At 51.3% G+C, this 14,043-nt stretch overlaps 1 protein-coding gene across 3 annotated transcripts in view; it reads left to right on the forward strand.

Moving 5' to 3' along the window:
- KLHL29 (kelch like family member 29) overlaps positions 1 to 14,043 on the forward strand; it is a 325,792-nt gene that overhangs the window by 174,440 nt on the left and 137,309 nt on the right. For all 3 annotated transcript variants that reach the window (XM_033176397.1, XM_033176399.1, XM_033176398.1), the window contains one exon: positions 560 to 889. In XM_033176397.1, coding sequence (XP_033032288.1) covers positions 605 to 889 — 285 coding nt within the window. In that variant the 5' untranslated portion in view covers positions 560 to 604. The remainder of the gene's footprint in view (positions 1 to 559; positions 890 to 14,043) is intronic.

A 14,043-nucleotide genomic window follows, 5' to 3' on the forward strand; every position in this document is an offset into this window, starting at 1 on the left:
ACTCGAACCTCGAGGGATAACTTATTCTCAGTGAGGTCCCTCGACCCTCAACTGGGAACCGTCCATGCCCTGCCACCTCACAGGCCACTGTGGGAGGAAGAGAGCTTTCTGTAAAGGGCTTTGTCCACTATAAAGTGAGTCTGCACACGCTGGTGGCCGTACCCTATCATGTGGTTGAGGAAAACACGTCCTGAGGAGTTCTCGGCTCTTTTTTCACAGTGGAGGTGGAGGGGGTAAAGTCCCAACCATAATTAAAATATGCACATTTGTGTCGTTCAGGGCAGTGAGACGTGGCAGAACCAACAGTATCACTTTTAACTGTGACTGGATTCAAATCCTGCCTACTTACTTTGGCCACAGGATCCTGGGCAAATCATGTATTCCTTGTCTGTGAAGTGGGGCTAATTAATGATCTATGCTTTGTGGGCTTGTGTGACTCTGAAATGAGCTAATGTTTGAAGCCTGTTATTGAACCCAGAGAAGGGGCTTCATGGATGCTGTCCATTGTCGCTGGCTGCTCCAGTCCTAAATCACCCTTCTCTCCACCCTGTCACCGCAGGTCGGGGCTCTGTTTCCCTGTGAGAAGCCGCCTCGGCCCACCGAGATGTCCCGGCACCATAGCCGCTTCGAAAGAGATTACCGGGTGGGCTGGGACCGCCGTGAGTGGAGCGTCAACGGGACGCATGGGACCACCAGCATCTGCAGCGTCACCTCGGGGGCTGGTGGCGGCACAGCCAGCAGCCTCAGTGCCCGGCCTGGCCTCCTGCCACTGCCCGTGGTGCCCTCCCGGCTGCCCACCCCTGCTACAGCTCCTGCTCCCTGCACCACCGGCAGCAGCGAGGCCATCACCAGCCTCGTGGCCAGCTCTGCCTCTGCGGTCACCACCAAGGTAAGACCTGGCGTCATCTCTGAGCAGGAGCCGGGTAGAGGGGCCCTGTCTCCCTGAAGGCTCAGGCCAGCCCCACAGGCTCCAGAGGGGCAGCCTGCGCTCCAGACCCTGAGTCCTCCAGAGTCTTGTCCTCCCAGGACCCGGGCCTGGCAACTGTTTGCGAGCATTCACGAGGGTTTTATTATCCATGAAGTCTTTCTCTGTGACTGACTTGTAGGAAGATAAGCAGGTGCTGAGGCCACTCATTGTCCTATGCCATGTTGATTAGATGTTATTTAATGGGTAAAGTAATAGTGGAACTCCAAGATGGCAATCCAGGGTTCCTAAATAGATAAATTGAGACCATGCAAGCGTCCCTGGGGGTGCTAGTAACTTGGGTTTGCAAGAAGATACTGATAAGCAGTAATAGTCATAAAGGGTGATAAACCCACCCTTTATTAACCACTGGGCCGCGTGTTCTCATATCCATTGTCTCTTCTGAGCCTTGCCACAGCACGATGAGTCAGTACTTTTATCATCCCTGCCTTACAGTTGAGGACACTGAGGCACAGCAAGGGCTCAGTGGGCCTTCTAAGGGCTGGTCCAAGGCTGCTGGTCCAAGGCTGTGGGACCTTTCTGCAGAGGACCCAGGACTTATCCCCACAGCTGACTGCAGGGATGTCAGCTCCAGGTCATTCCCATTGCTTTTAGAAGAGGCAGCTCTAGCCTTGGGAATGGCAACAGAGGCCAGCCTGTGTTGCTGAATGGAATGTGGAAAACGGTGTTGCCACGGCTCTTGCTTGGCCTTGGGCTGAGCTGGTCCCCCATCGTGCTGGCTGCTCAGAGCCCCTCAGGCAGCCTGAGTCCTGGAGGGACGGGCCCCTGGCCATGGCTGTGGCAGGAAGCCCATTGGTCCCTATCCTGCTTCTTCAGCGAGCAGGGGCTATGCAGGCTGCCTTTGCCTCTGCTGGCCATTCAGAGCCACCTCCCTTGGGGCAGTGTACACGTACGCTCGTGTATGTGCAAGGATGTGTGTGTGCATGCATGTGTGTGTGCATGAGTGTATGTGTGCACATGTGGGTGTGTTTAGGCTTTTCTTTTCCTGCTTTCAGAAAAGTTGCCAGAGAAGTTAAAGGCGGGGAGCCCCAGCCCGGCCATTGTGAGGTGGCTGTGGCACTGGAAAGCCGCACTCCAGGTGTGCTGCGCCTTTGTCTCCTGGTTTTCAAAACTCCCTTTCAGCCCTGCTTCCCATTAATAACTGTGAGTGCTGCTGGCCACAGAGCCCAGTGGAGGCTGAGACAATGGAGCTATTGGAGGCCGGCTCGGAGCGCACTGACATCTTGCTGCAGTGCCTTATTGATTTTATTTTCCTGTTATGAAAACACTACCTCACTGAGGCGGGGAGGGAAAGAATGTTGGACAGGGGAGAGGAGATGGAGGATTATTTGGGCATGCTGCCCCCAGGCCAGCCAAACACATTCCTCCTCTGGGCGCCAGCCCAAGCGCTGGTCTGACTCGGTGACCTCTGCCCAGTAGGGCCAGCCGCTGGCCCCGCTGGCCACATCTGGCAGGTGCTCTGCAGGGCCAGCTGTTGGCCATATGGAGAATGGCAGCCACTGGAACCGACTGCTCGGGGCTCCAGGTGGGAGAGAGAGGCTGGGCCCAGAGGCCCTCTTGAAGACGTCTGACCTTTTAAGGATGCATGCCTTTTCTGGGATGGTGTTGGGCTGCTCTGGGGGACGAAGTGGAGGGGCTCGGTGCTGGGGCTCCCCCCCAGGGCTGTGCTGTCCACAGAGCTCCCCCTTTGCTCCAGAGTGGCTTGACAGTCACCATCCTTGACTGGCCTGACCCCAAACCACAGCCACATGAGAGGAAAGGAACCCAGCCACAGACAGAAAACAACAGCTGGGGCAGGGACTGGGCAGGGTGGCCAGGAAGGGGAGAGGGTACAAAAGTTCATGCCTGTGACGACAGCCCGCTCCTTGGCATGTCACAACAGAGGAACTGAATTCTGCCTCCAGCCCAGCCTCTTTCCTGCAGGGGCTTGTTTGATTCCCCGGATTGCGCCCCGGTCCCTTGGTGCCCAGGAGCACTGGGTGGGGGGAGGGAGGACAGCAGTACTGGCTTCCCAGGCACCCCTGGCAGATTTGGGCCATAGTGCCTTCCTGCCGTTCTAGCCTGGCTCCTGCCCGCCCAGAGGCCTGTCCTCTAGCCTGTGTGTTTGACTCCGTGCCAAGACCACGTCAATTCATGGGCAGGCCCAGGCCCAGGTATTTGCAGTTTTCCTGGTCAACAATGTGGGTCTTTACTGAGCAGGCCAGGGCTGGCTGGCTCTTGTCCTCGGGGAGCTCACGGCTCCTTGTGTATAACAAATCTGTGGCCTGGACAGTGTGACCAAATGACCCAAGAATGTCTCTCCCCCTGAGGTTATTGGCAGGGGAAGCTTTGTGCAGTGGATAGCGCCAGACTTTGGAGACAGACTGCCTGGATTTGAATTCCATTCTACCACTTGCTATCTGAGTGACCCTGGACAGGTTACCTGACCTCTCTGGGCCTCAATTCTGTAAAATGGGAAGAGGTCATTGTACTTGCGAGCAGAGTTGCTGTGAGGACTGTGTGGGTTAAAACCTGTGTGAAGTGCTCAGAACAAGCAGAACCTGGCATGTGGTAAGGCGAGACCTGTATCGGTGCTGACCTCTTCCTATCACCATTGTCACTATCAACCAGGTGAGGCCTATGGGATGAGACTCTACCCCCTTAGGGAAAGGTGTTCATGTCCTTTTTCTTTCTTTTCTTCAGTAGAGACAGGGTTTCACCATGTTGTCCAGGCTGGTCTTGAACTCCTGACCTCAAGTGATCCACCCACCTTGGCCTCCCAAAGTGCTGGTATTATAGACGTGAGCCACCATGCCCAGCCTGAAAGGTGTTCATTTCTAACCTCACCAAGAGGAAAAGGCAGGTCTTCAGAAAAGACACAGCAGCCAGGCCCCAAGAAAAGCAAGGAAAGGAAAGGGCATCTCAAGCCTACCCCTTGGCTGGGATTCCAGATGCTGTGTAGGCAGGAGGGAGCTACAGGGAAGAGGCCATCTAGTGAACTCCAGACTGAGACTGATACAGCCAAGTGACCAAGGGAAGGGAGTTTAAAGCTTTTTTTCCAGCTCTGGGGCCCTTTCCTCTAAGGAAAGCCCATTGTGGAAACAGCTGAAACCGCACTCCAGGGGATGGTGGGGTGGGTGGGCGAGGTCGGCCGGGTGGAAGCCAGGAGCAGAGCTGTGTCCCAGCTTGCCAGAGTATGGGCACAGCTGCTGGAATGTATCCACTGGGTTTCCTGGGTGAAGGGTCTAGAGCCACATGCGGGCCAGAGCCACACTTGGAAACTCAGCAACTGTCCCTGAGGAAGGTGACTGGGAGACTAGTGTCAGTACTGTCAGGCCTTAGTGTCCCCTCTTGGCTGGGCAGGGCGCAGGGTGAACATCCCGTGCCCTGGGGGCTGAGGCATCCCATGCCATCACCCTCCCCACCCAGCCCTGTGGGCCTGGTCACCTTCCCAGGCAGGGGCCGGCTTCTGCCAGGCTCTCTGGGTGGGGAGGCTGGCTGTGCTCCCAGCGGCTGGCCGATGAGGTGATGACAATTCTTTCCGTCACTGCTACTTCAGGCCTGAATTGATTTTTCTACTTCTTCATTTGTCTGTGGCCTAAAGATTCCTCACATGTCTTGAGGAAAGGCCAGTTGGACAAGCAAACTCCTGGGCTGCAGAAGTACAGGGAGGGTCTGGTGGACTCACCCTAGCCCCCCAACACACACTCATGGCTCAGACCAATCGACGGCCTCCCCAGGACACAAGTTCCAAGAGCCTAAGAGGAGCAGAGTGACCACGTCCTCCAGCCCCTCATTCTACAGGTCACAGTAGTGAGGCCCAAAGAAAATGTGGCCTGCTGAGGTCACCCAGTGAGTTAGAATCAGAACCAGCCTGGGCCAGCTCCTCTTCCCACTCCAGGCTGCCTGGCAGAATGCATTCACCATGGTAACCATGATTGCAGCATTGTTATGGTAACTTTTCCATCAGCTCATCCACCCAGCTGATAGCAAGCAAGAGATTTCAGGCCAGAAAGTGGGCACATTTACCTCTGTGGTATAGGTGAGAAAATTTAAGCCAAAGGTTATGTCGACTCAGCATTTCACCACTGCTGAGAGCTTCAAGCTCTTGAGTCTGACAGCACTGGGACTGAATCCTAGCTCCGCCATTTAGAAGTTGAGTATGTCTCTGAACCTCAGTTTCTTTGTCTCTAAGAATTGGGAATAATCATAGTGTCCTCCTCATGGGGATGATGTGAGAACTGGCTAAATTAATGTGCATAGAAAAGCTTAAAACACTACCTACCATATGGTAAGCACTCGATAAAAGTTAATTTTAGAAAGTTAAACCATTGACTGGGTCTACCCAGTTATCCATACATTTGCGGGGAAACCTGTCCCCCGCTGGTGGTTGGTGCTGGGAGGCTGAAGAAAGATGCATTGGCCTGTCCCCATCCCCTGTCTGATGCGGCACGAGGTCATGCTAAGAAACCGGCATGGCATCCCATCCCTGGCCCACCACTGTGTGTCTGGTCTGTAGATGGTCTGGACCGCAGGGGCAGGGTGCTCCCGAGAAGCAGAACTGCGACTCCACTGCCAGACCTGTTTGTGGGTCTGAAGGGAAGCCCCAATGCCCTACAGTTGCTGCTGCATGAAATTTAAATTATTCTCAGCAAACCTGCTTGACAGATGAAACAGAAAAGGGACGGCTCATAAAATGCAGTTTTGTTCCTGAAAGAATGGACTCTGCAGAATCCTGGCTGATGTCTTTGTGAAATGTACTGGGGGCTTTTTTTCCTTGTGGTCAGGAGCACTTATGCTGAAACATTCCCATCGTCCCTCAGAGCTAAGCCCTTGAAAATAAATCTAGCTGGGAAGCAGAGGGACTTCGCCTGTGTCGGAGGCCTGAGGAGAACCGAAAGGGGCCATGAAATCTGCGGGCTTCATCGTCAACACTCAAACACCCGGGTTTTGACATTTATGAGCATTTAGGGCTGTCAGGGTGGATATGTGTCATCATAGAGACAACGCTGGAGACGGTATCTTCCCCATGCACTCCAGCTTCTCTGGAGGAATGCTCCCCTTGAGGGAGAGGATCTGGGATTTCTGTGGGGATCATGTGAGTGACCGCAGGGCCAGTGTGGCAGCCCCTCCTGTTGTGTGCTTCTGGGGCCCATGAATGAAGAGAGGATGCTTGTGCGCAGAACTCTCATTCCTCTTGTCTTCACGTTGAAAATCAAAGGCTGCCTTGCCGAGTGGGCTCGGTTAGGAGAATCATTCAAGCCGCTTTCGCCATGAATTCCCAGACTACAAGTGATTTTATCCAAAGACTGTTGCTTTCTCCATGAACAAGAGTTGTGGTTTGCCTTGTGATAAATTATCAGGGAACGATAATGCATTGTGAGATAACACAACCTGTGCACTTTAGTACTGAGCTAACGGATTTTGCCTGTACCTTAAGTTGCAGTTACAGTTTGATTGTGTATTCATTGACTTAAAACCTACCTGTCAGTCACAAAGTGTGTACAAAATTGAAAAATGTCATGATTTCCAAAGCACCCATTTCAAAGCCTGCAGTTTGGGCCGAGTGGTCCGAACTTCAATTTCTGATTAAGGAGGCAAAAAGAGGGAAGAAGATGTATTTTGCCACATTTGCAAGAGACAAGCCTTAGTCTAGGCAAAAAAAGTTCATACATGGATTCCAAAATAAAGATATCTGAAGACTGCGTTGACTGGAGCCAGTTGTGTGTGTAAGTTAGCTTTTGCTGCTTGATAATACCCCCAAAACCTGGTGTTTTAAAGCCATGACAGTTCTGTGATTTGACTGGTCAGCACTGGTCTGGGCTGGCTCAGCTGATCTCTGCTGGGCTGTCTCATTTATCTGTGGTCTGCTGTAGATTGGCTAGTGGCTGGATGATCAGGGATGGTCTCACACACCTGTGGTTGGCCAACTGTTGGCCAAGGTGCCTCAGTCCTTTGTGGCCTGTCATCCTCCATCCAGCTATCTCAGGCTCATTCACACGGTGGTCTCAGGGTACCAAGAGCAGCAAGAGAGCAAGGTCAATGCACAGATGTTTTTCTAACCTCTTCCTGAGGCATGTTTGCTAAAATCCCATTGGCCAAAGCAGGAGGCATGGCCAACCCAGATTCAAGGAGTGGGCAAAGAGACCTCGCCTCTTGATGGGAGATACTGCAACACCACATTGCAAAGGGACAGGCATCTAAGGTTGGAAAGAATTGTGATCATTTTTGCAATCTACCCACAGAGTGTTCCCAGCATGTTTGTTTAGGCACAGTCATTCACCCTTCAGTTCTGGCCAAGGCTGGCATGCCTCAGGCAGAAAGGATTACTCTCTCTATGGCCTGGTATAGATGTGGGACACTCAGGACCCACGCACATCTATCTACTCAAAGAACTGGCTAATGAGGTTTAAAAGGAGACACCCGGCAAGGATTATGCTGCTAGGGAATGGACTGTCCAGTTGGCTCTCAGGGGACCTCGCAGGTACACTGACCTTGGCTTCTAAGTTCAGAAGTGCCAATGCTTGATCCTGTCACTGCTCCAGGGTTGGTGGGACTGGAACACTGCCGTCCCCAGGACATGCACAAGGACAGATAGATGCTAACCTATTGATTTGGAATTTAAAAATCACCCCAAGGAGGCCACCTTCATGGACTTTGACCAGAGGCTTTCTCCCTGTGAAAATCCACTTGGGAAAACAAATTATGATAGGGAGACGTCCTAATGAGTCTAAAATCAGGAAGGGGAGCCTGTTGCATGATGCAGTATTCAGTAACCACAGATTCGGACAGCCCAGTGCCTGTTTCTCCCTAACAGGATAAATCCTGTGCAGTTCCCCAAAAGCTCTTAGAAGGGCCTCTTCTTAAATTAAATTAGGTTTTCTGCAAAGAGCATCACTCAAGATGAACATAAATCTACTTCTTATTCAGTTCTAATGGTTTTCTCTGTTTTGTTTAATTACTCATGTTGCAATTAAACAATTTTTTTCCCTTGAGGAAGGACAGTATTTTAGCTACATTATGGGTTAAATAGGCTTTGGAGAACTAGCCTGGGAGTCTCATCACCATTTATAACATTGTTTTTTTATAGGGAAAGTATGTTCTAAAATCTAAACAGCCAAATTACAAATGAACTTTCAGAACCCAACCCATTTGTTAACTAGGAACTGTCTGTAATGCTAAAAATAACTTGGGGAAATAAACATAAAAAGGAGAGCTTAATGCATCTCAGTATCGTTTATCTACCATCAGCCCCTACACAGTTAGTTTAATTTCATTGAGGGAATGTCCTCCAAACCCAGACTGACCCTTTCCCTGTTCTTCTTACTTTCATGGTACAGCCAGCCAGACTGGCCTGAGACTTCCAAAAGTGCAATGCCATAGGGAGGAGGCATCGTGGAAGTCTCAGCAGAGAGGAACTGATGTAACTTAATGGATTACCAATCAGTTTCAGCACTCCGTTTGTTGCCCTAAAAGGAAGGTTTAGGAGAATTCCGTGTATTGCTCTGGCTGCAGTCTCAACTAGTCGTGGCATATTAATTTGTATTGTGAATCTGCCTCTCTAGAACCCGTAGACAAGAAACCTCATTTTCCTCTGGTAAATAAAGAGCCCTGAGAATTGAGCAGAGTGAGTGGGCCAAGCATCTGTATGCACTCAGAGACTGCTGTCACACGCCTTTCCTATTGATGGCAGCAAAATTCTGCATGCCCAGCTTCCCCTCCTCAGCTTCCCGGAAAACGTGGGTGAATACTTTGTACCCTTCTGGCACTGTGAAAAGGAGTCTCGGGAGCTGGGGAATGGTGCGAGGTGCACGTCCCAATAGCAGAAGGCCAGTTGTCCGCACCTCTGTCCCTTGACTTAAATTGTTGGCTGCTGTTCCCTGCAGTCCCTTAAGAAAACACCCCTCAGCCACCCACGGGGCCACCCTTGCTAGACCTGCTCCCCAAGGCTCAAGTGTCAAGGTTAGGTTTGTGGTTCTCTGTCCCCTACTCCTGCCTTCCTTTGCCCTTAGAGGGCCACACGGTTTCCCCCGGCCCCCCAACCCCAGGCTGCCAGCACGTAGGGCTCTTGCCCGGCCCAGATGGAGCTGTGGATGGATACAGAAAGTCACTCACATTCCACGTTCTTATTTTTTTTCACACCTGGAAGGGTGGAGACTCAAAACCCACCTGGGCCCCCCTTGTCTAAGGCAGTCGGCTAGGGTAGGGAATGGGGGGATCCTGTTGGGGTATCCCAGTGGCTCATGCTTTCAGATTTGATTGCTTTATTTTAAAAACATGGATTTGAATGACCGAGAGTCACCTGGGGCGGAAAGGACAAACCTGTGAGTCCAGCTTCGTGGATGGCCAGATGCATCTGGAGCATCCTGAACTAGTTCTCTTCCCACTGGCCGTGAGGTCAGGGCCTCCCAGTGTGATGCTTCTCTCCTTTGTCCACAGTGGATCTGCCCAGCTCTCCCAGCATTCGGGCCAGCCCTGGGCCATGGCTCTGGTGTCTCTGTGATTATCTTTGCAATTCTAGAACAGCACTGGCCTTGAGGTTGCCCTCAGGAGGCTTCTCTGGCAGGACAAGGGGACTCAGTATAGGACAGCCTCTTTACGAAAACACACCCAGTCGAGGGCCAGACTGATGGTGAACACGACCCAGATTCTTCACCTACTACTTAAAGTATCCCTAGTTCAGGTTAGAAGTGGCCCTCAGGCTAGAGGGTGGCAGGGGATGGAGGTAGGAAAGGGGGCATGGGCTAAGCCTGCCTGGTGAGTTGGTTGTGCCGGCTGCAGGCAGAGCTGGAGAATGAGCCAGGCCTGACAAAGTGACCTCGTGGTCTGTAGTGGGCATTGATGCCCATTTGTCTGACGTTCATTTTCTCTCCTTCTCCCTTCCCAGTGGAACCCCCATTCTGCTCAGGTATCCACCACCTCGCATACTCAAAGAAAAGTGAACCCCAGCCGCTGCTGAGAATATGATTCTGGCCAGGCATGGTGATCGCGCTTCCCCTCCCCGTCGTTAGTTTAGGAAAGGGTCATGTGAGGCAGTTCCGGAATAGAATATGAGGGTAATCCCGCCTGGGGTTTCTGGAAAAGGTTTCCTTGCTTTTAAGGAAGAGTCACAAGGAAAAAAAAAAGTCATCTTTCGCCCTCCAGACATTGTCATGACTGGATATGGTGCCTTGAACTGCTGTAACCTTCCTGCTACAAGCCTGAGGATGAAGCCAGCACATGAGCAGAGAGAAAGCAAGAGGAGAAAACAGGAGAGTTCTAGATATACAAGAGAGTTCTCACATGAGGAGAAAACAAGAGAGTTCCAGATGTACCAAACCAGAGCCCTGGTTGCTCCGGGCTTCTTCTTGTGTGAGCCAATACATTTTCTAGTTGTGTGAAAAAGAAATAAAAAACAACCGCCTCCATTGCACAGACGGCTCCCAAACAACAGCCGTGGGTGCCTCCTCTCTCTCCTAGACCTCACCAGGCATGTCGGTTTGCTAAAAGCAGCTGCAGTGACCTTCGTGAGTACCCTCTCCTATTACTCATTCATCCCAGCACTCGCTGCTGCATACAGGGATCCTGCTATCTGTTGCTTCCCTGAATGTCAACACCAGGACACAGCTTACTATCGCCACACTCCTATGTGTCAGCGGGTCTGTGTTTCTGTCTGAGGGAAATCCACTAACACACTGGTACGTGAGCCAGGAGGTCACTGGAGAGCGTCACCCCACCACCCACTTTAGCCACCCTGAAATTCCCAAACATAAGAAGATCTCTCATGCCCCAGGGCCTTTGCACCTGCCACTCCGTCTTCCTAGCATTGTCATTTCGTCTCTTTCCTGCCCAGAAAAACTCCTGTTCACCCTACAACTGAGAACCTAAAGGTTACCACCCCCTTTGGTGGGGAAACATTTTTTGCTATTATTTCTCTTGTTCCTGTAACACTTTTGTTTACGTTCCTATTATACTACCTCAATATTATGTGAAACTTACCCATTTATTTATTTGTCTCCTTATGAGGCAGCGAACTCTGTAAAAATCAGCAGCTCATGATGCCCAGTCTATAGAGGCTCTCAGTATGTATTGGAGGACAGAATGAATGGATTAATATATATGAATATTTATTAATGTATTTAACCACTGTTGTTGAGTTAGGGAAGTCAAATCCTTTGACGTCATCTCAACTTACCTACTAACTGAGAGAAGATAGTGGAGCAGCCTCCAAAAACAGTAATTTCTGTGAGTGCCATGATGAGGATGATAAAGACGTAACCCCGTGGTGAGCTAGCATGAAGCCCTCATGGGTTCATAGTTGGGACCTGAGCCCAGATGATGAAGCTGTGTTGGGGTGCAGATTTTACATCATTAGGGCTTTTGCTGTAGTTACTGTGCCCTTCCCATCTCTTGTAGAGCATTTGGAGTCATAGTATCACAACCCTTTCCTTCAAATATTTGCATCTTCTCAAGATTTTACTCTGACTTTCCTGTAATCCTCTGCAGCTTTTTGCATTTATTTATTTTATTTAAGGCACTCATCTAGTAATTATTTTGTTGCAGGCACTGTTCTAAGTACTTCACCAATGTGAACTTTTTAAATCCTCATTATAACTCTCTGAGTAATTATTATTAGCACCACTTCAGAGATGAGAAAGACTAAGAAACTTGCCCCAGATCACTCAGCAGAGTGGGATTCATCACCTAGAGCTGCTCTGGGTAGGCCCAGCCCAGGACAACCCTGGTGAAATTGGTTGGATGAGCAGCTGGATGCATACAGGTTCAAGGCACATCCTTCCCCAGTGCTGGCGACACCACCTGAAGGTGCAGCCACACACTCCCCACAGGAACAGTTTTGCTCGTAAGGGTTTGAAACAACCAACAAATGTCAGGACCAAAAGGCACAAGGATTGCATGGTCCAGCCCCAGACCTCATAGACAGCCAGCTGCAGTCCTCTTACTTTTGTCTGATCAGGCGACCTTTTTTCCTTAACAGCCAGGTGGGGTGGTACAGATAACACTCAAGTGCAGGATGCTTGGGGACCGTTGGGTCTTAGAACCCTGGCCTCTCTTTCTTTCTGAGGGTTTCTTGTTTTGCCCCCAAGACATAGTGCCTGGCCAGTGTTTGCACTCCAGTCCCCGCTTTCAGAGGCATTGGCCCAGTTCCGTCGCAGAAGGGCAGTCACAGCCATCAAGACCGCCCACAGGTGTTGCTGGGCCGGCCTTGAATATATCCAAGCTCAGGGAAGCAGCTCCCTCTTGCTGGTCCCTCAGTCGTTCTTGGTGGATTTGAACCTGGGCTGGGAATTGGAGGTACAGCAGAATCATTGGCAGGACGTTTGTGTATGTCGGGGGCGGGGCAGCCACAATTTGCCGCTGTCTTCCCTGTGAGCTCAGCACCACTTTGGAGGAGGAGAGGGAAGAAGGAAAAGGTCACTGTGGTTATGGCTTTCGTCTCAAGCCCTGTTTCTCTGAGGTCTTTCCTGGGATGGGGAAGGAGAGACCCTATTTGAGGAGGCTGCTCAGAGTGATGAAAAGCACCCTAGGCTGGGGTCAGGAGGTGGCAGTCAGGACCCATGTTCATACCTGACCGACTGAGTGACTTTAAGGTGCAACGCTGAAGCTCTCTGAGACTGTTTCCATATCTGTAAGCTGTGCACAAGAATGTCCACCTCACCGGCTGGTGTGGGCTCTAAGTGAAACAGCTGGGTGAAAGCGCTTTATTAAAATAAATGCCCTGGTTCGTGGAGACAAAAGGTAGATTAGAGGTTACCAGGGGCTAGTGTGGAGGGAAGGGACAGGGAGTTTTTGCTTAATGGGTAGAGTTTCTGTTTGGGATGATGCAAAAGCTTTGGAAATAGTGGTGACAGTCACATGGCACTGCGACTGCAGTGAATGCCACTAAACTGTATGCTTGAAAATGGGGAAAATGGCAAATTTTATGTTAGCACATTTTGCCACAGCGAAAAAAAGAAAACTCAAACCTAAAGAATAAGGAATGAATGAATACCCACCATGGGAAGAGAGAAGCAATGTCTGAGCATAAAATCAGGGACAGCTGATGCACCACGCTATTTCCTTGATGAAGAGAAACAGGGGTGTCGGTCACAGGGAGCAGAATGGAAGCCCATCAGATGACGGGTCTTCACGCAGACCAGCGTGTGCTTGACTGAGTATGAGGAAGGGCTCTTGAGGAATGGGCGGGAGGGTGGCCCAGCCCCCAGGGGAAGGTTCCTGGGAAAATGTCGGGTCAGCATGACTGAGGATCCCCATCAGGACTCACCAGGTAACCTGATCTGAGTAGAAAGGCTCTCACTCTCCCATTTGCTCCTCCCCCAACAGCAGCAGCTCTGCAGGCTCAGAGCTACCCCGCCACAGGGTTACTGCCAAGCACAGTGGGCAGGCCCTTAAGAAAGAGAGTTATGGTGGACACCAGAGCTGTGGAGGAGCATCTTTGTGGTCCATTTCTCTAGCACTCCAGAAAGCGGGGCCGAAGGTGAGGCCTCAGCTATGCGTGTTCAGAGGCAGGTTATATGTCTCACTAGCATCAAGCTCACCAGAGCCCGGCTCTGGGCTTGAAATATGCACCTGGCACAAGAGTGCAATTTAACCCTGTGTACTCAGCAACCTTTCTAAGAAGCAAGTCTGGACTGCCAGCCAGCCAGGACCTGAGATGTGTCCTTGGGGTTGCTGCCAGCATCATCATTGTCATTGTCACCATCACTGACATTTACTGAGTGCTCACTGGGAGCCAGCCACTGCTCCAAGTGTTTTTGCCTGTGAACCCTCTCCACTCTCACAACTGCATAAGGTTGGGGCCATAACTATCCTCATTAAAAACCTTGGAGGTGGTATCATGTCCAGGGTCACAGAGCCCCAGAACCGGGTTCACGGCCTCTTTATGATGCTGCCGGTAATGTGGAGACACAGGCCTGCCTCAGGGCAGAAACAGCCCCTGCTTTGAAGATGAGTCTGATCCTGAGAAGAAAGTGACAGAGGAGGAGAGAGGGGGTGGGGAAGATGCAGGCCCCAGCAGCTCACCCACCGGAGCTCCAGAACCTGCCCACTCCACCCGGTGCAGGAACCTCCACCCAGCCAGT

This window comes from Trachypithecus francoisi, unplaced genomic scaffold (assembly GCF_009764315.1).
Source record: "Trachypithecus francoisi isolate TF-2019V2 unplaced genomic scaffold, Tfra_2.0 Lachesis_group17, whole genome shotgun sequence".
NCBI classification, from domain to species: Eukaryota; Metazoa; Chordata; class Mammalia; order Primates; family Cercopithecidae; genus Trachypithecus; species Trachypithecus francoisi.